The sequence below is a fragment of the Ammodytes marinus genome (assembly GCF_949987685.1).
Source record: "Ammodytes marinus genome assembly, chromosome: 11".
Lineage (NCBI taxonomy): Eukaryota > Metazoa > Chordata > Actinopteri > Uranoscopiformes > Ammodytidae > Ammodytes > Ammodytes marinus.
In genome coordinates, this window is record NC_137215.1 from 2,119,754 (window position 1) to 2,123,007 (window position 3,254).

The 3,254-nt window shown below is 35.9% G+C and overlaps 1 protein-coding gene across 1 annotated transcript; it reads left to right on the forward strand.

The window, feature by feature from the left end:
* Positions 1 to 1,366: 1,366 nt before the first annotated feature.
* Positions 1,367 to 2,945, forward strand: LOC307257532 (ovarian cancer G-protein coupled receptor 1-like; the record flags this gene model as incomplete). Its single annotated transcript, XM_080036794.1, has 3 exons — positions 1,367 to 1,555; positions 2,009 to 2,214; positions 2,317 to 2,945. 3 exons carry the CDS (start codon positions 1,367 to 1,369, stop codon positions 2,831 to 2,833), a joined length of 912 nt encoding a protein of 303 aa, XP_079892920.1. The 3' UTR covers positions 2,834 to 2,945.
* Between the last annotated feature and the right edge of the window lie 309 nt (positions 2,946 to 3,254).

Consider the following 3,254-nt stretch of genomic DNA (forward strand, 5'->3'; position numbering starts at 1 on the left):
AATTCGCTATTTTTTCTTTATCTGTGACATGGCAGCACCTGACCAAAACCTCTGAACAGCAGTCCTCATAAAATAAGGCAATGATTTTAACGACATTTCCCATGAAATTTTTAGGTAGAAAATAAGAACGACAAGTGCCATACCGTTAACACAATTTAAATTTTTTATTATTAATTAACATATTTTATTTAAAAAACAATGCTTTTAGTTTTTGAGACATTAAAACATGTGTAAGCCTTTCAGCTGCGGACTCACAGGAATGTCATGTATATTGTAGAGTCATCAGCATAGATAGCCATTCTGGCATTTTTTTAGATTAACCGTAGTTCATTGGTAAATACAGTAAAGTACACTGTCTTTATCCCTTTTCCTATATTATGTAGCAATGAAAGCATTTGAAACAGTGGAATAAATGCGTTAAATATATGGATCATCATTAATAATATTTAGGATTCAGTCGTGATGGTTGTAAGAGTGAATTTAAATATAAATTATGTTATTTTTTGTTGTATTTTTCTATCTCTATGTATACATTTTTTTTTGTAATATATCTTAATATTATGACCCTCCATTATTTTCATTATCATTTTTATTTTCTCATATGTATACTAACTGTATACAAATATACAGTATGTGTAAGTAGAAAAAAAACACATGTGAATCCTTCAAATTTACCACATATTTTATACTAGAACAACATTATCATTCATCCACAAGCACAGAAATAGTTAAAAACTAAATTCATCTGAGCTTGTTTAAAAAAAGTTTGTTCTTCTTTCCACTGTATTTCACTCTCTCTTACCCAGTAGTTGGCAAGAGTGGCACTGCCCCCTTCTCACTTCCTTAAGATAAGCAAATATATATTACTAGGAACATATTGCATGTATTCACTAACTGTCATCACCACATACTGTGTGGATGCAGAGGACAACACATCAGACATTGGTTAAGGAACTCATTCAGGTGAGGTCTTGTAGCTTTTAAATGTGAATAATGTGATAATATATTATAGAGATAATTTCAAAAGGAAAAATAACTAGGGGTGTGAATCTTTGGCATTGTTGTAAATTATGGGATGAAAGAAGAATAAAGTTACGTACTTTTTATGTTTGAAAAGTAGAATCAACTGATTGTGATAATGTTAACACACACAGGCAACTTAAGACAATGGTAACATTTATTCATGCTTGTATATTGTACAGATACAACCAAATGAAAAACATTTGTAGGTTTAGTCTAGCTGCCTTTCCTCAACCTTGGGAATCTCTAAGATAAAATGTAATTACTAGTAACAGAGGGTTAAATTAATAAATTCGATTTTTTAAATGTTTTGATTGAAACTCATCAACAGGTCTCACAGTGAAGAATGGGCAGTTCCTTCACCAACACCTCACAGTACAGCAGCTACTACTACACTTACGGCTACAATTACAATTACACCAGCTATGATTATGATTTCCTCAAAGTTGAATTCATCAAGCATGTGGCAACATGCATAATCATTGCTATCGGCCTTCCTCTGATCCTTGCGGCCATCTACTCTCTTTATTCTCTGGTAAGTACATTATGACCGAGATTTATTCATTTACTGTCTGTATAATGTGTCTGTCATTAAGTGTGTCTGGGATAAAGAGTTATTACCTGTATATTTTTGGGAAAATTTGACTCCAAAATTTCCCTTTATTTAGATGTGGACCCTAAGCATGTGTACGGCTGCATTCCAACCTTCTCTTAAACTATTAATGTGACCAGTTAGTCACAAATCAAAGAAAGCATACAGCATAATTTTGTTTTTTGTTTGAATCAAAAAGCAATCAAGGAACATAAATGCAATATATTTGGTAACCATAGGTTTTGGCATTATGTTATTGTGAGCATATGGACATGTAGCTCAATGAAAAGCAGTTCCCATGTGGCCTTAAAGACGTAATACGATCGCTGTAAACTCTTAGGACCAGATTTACTAAAAATAATATTGTGCAAATGTTTTTCCAATGTTTTGCTGTAGGTGCGAAAGGATAATGTTGCTCCGATCTACGTCATCAACCTTCTCATCTCCGACCTCATTCAGCTCTGCTGCATGATTGTTAGGGAGGCATTACGTTACCGTGAGAAGACAGTTGAGGAGCGGCTGACATGGGAAATCTTCTCTTATATTCACTTTTATGGTGTTATGGTCAGTGTTGGCTTCATGGTGTGCATCGCCCTGGAAAGGTAGCTATCTGTATATTTGTTAAACTAATTCCATGTCTGATCAATGTCTTATTCTGTAATTGTGAAGTTCCTCTAACTCCATGTGTCTGTCTTGTATTACAGGTATTTGGTCATCGCCTGTCCACTGTGGTACCGCTTCAGACGAACTGTCAAGATCTCTGTGGTGGTCTGTGTCTTTGTCTGGGTCGTTCCTCTTGTCCCTACACTCATGATATATTGCCATCTCAGCCCAATAGTCCTATCTACCTTCCTATCCGTCCTCCTCCTCCTTCCCTTCCCACTGTTCATCTTCTTCCTAGGTGGGATCTTCAAAGCCCTGTCTGCTTCCAGGTCTGTCTCCTCTGAAGAAAAACGACGAATTGTTGGGATTTTGGTTCTGGTGCTGCTCATTTATACGCTGCTGTTTTTGCCCTTCATCATTTGGAAATTGGCATTTATGAATAATTTTTTTGGTATGCACAAATCCCTCTTCAACCTGTCCTATATGCTTCTGAAGTTGAGTCCTCTTGCAGATTTAGTTCTGTATATTTTCATGAGGAAAGGGGCCGTAGACAAGCTGTTGGCCTCTCTGTGTTGTTGCAGAATGGACAGCAATGATGTCATCAGGCCAATAGTTTGAATAATGACATGATGTAAATACACAGTCAGAGAGAGAGAGAGAGAGAGAGAGAGACAGACAGACAGACAGAAAGAGAGAGAGAGAGAGAGAGAGACAGACAGAAAGAAAGAGAGAGAGAGAGAGAGCGAGAGAGAGAGAGAGGAATGAAACCAGAAAGAGAATGTAGACAAATAGAAAATAACAGACTGGCAGGGACCGTCATCCATTTGATATCCAAAAAATAAATCATTGATATGATGTTTGACCTATATCTTTATTATTGTATATTCTTAAATCTGTATCTCTAACACAGAGAACTTAAAGCTACAAGGAACATTTCTGAAAATGATGATCATTAATGACATGTAACAGCAAACGAGACCATCAGTCCAAAGAATACTATTAGTATATAGTTTTTCTTCATGCCTGTGTCATGGGTACG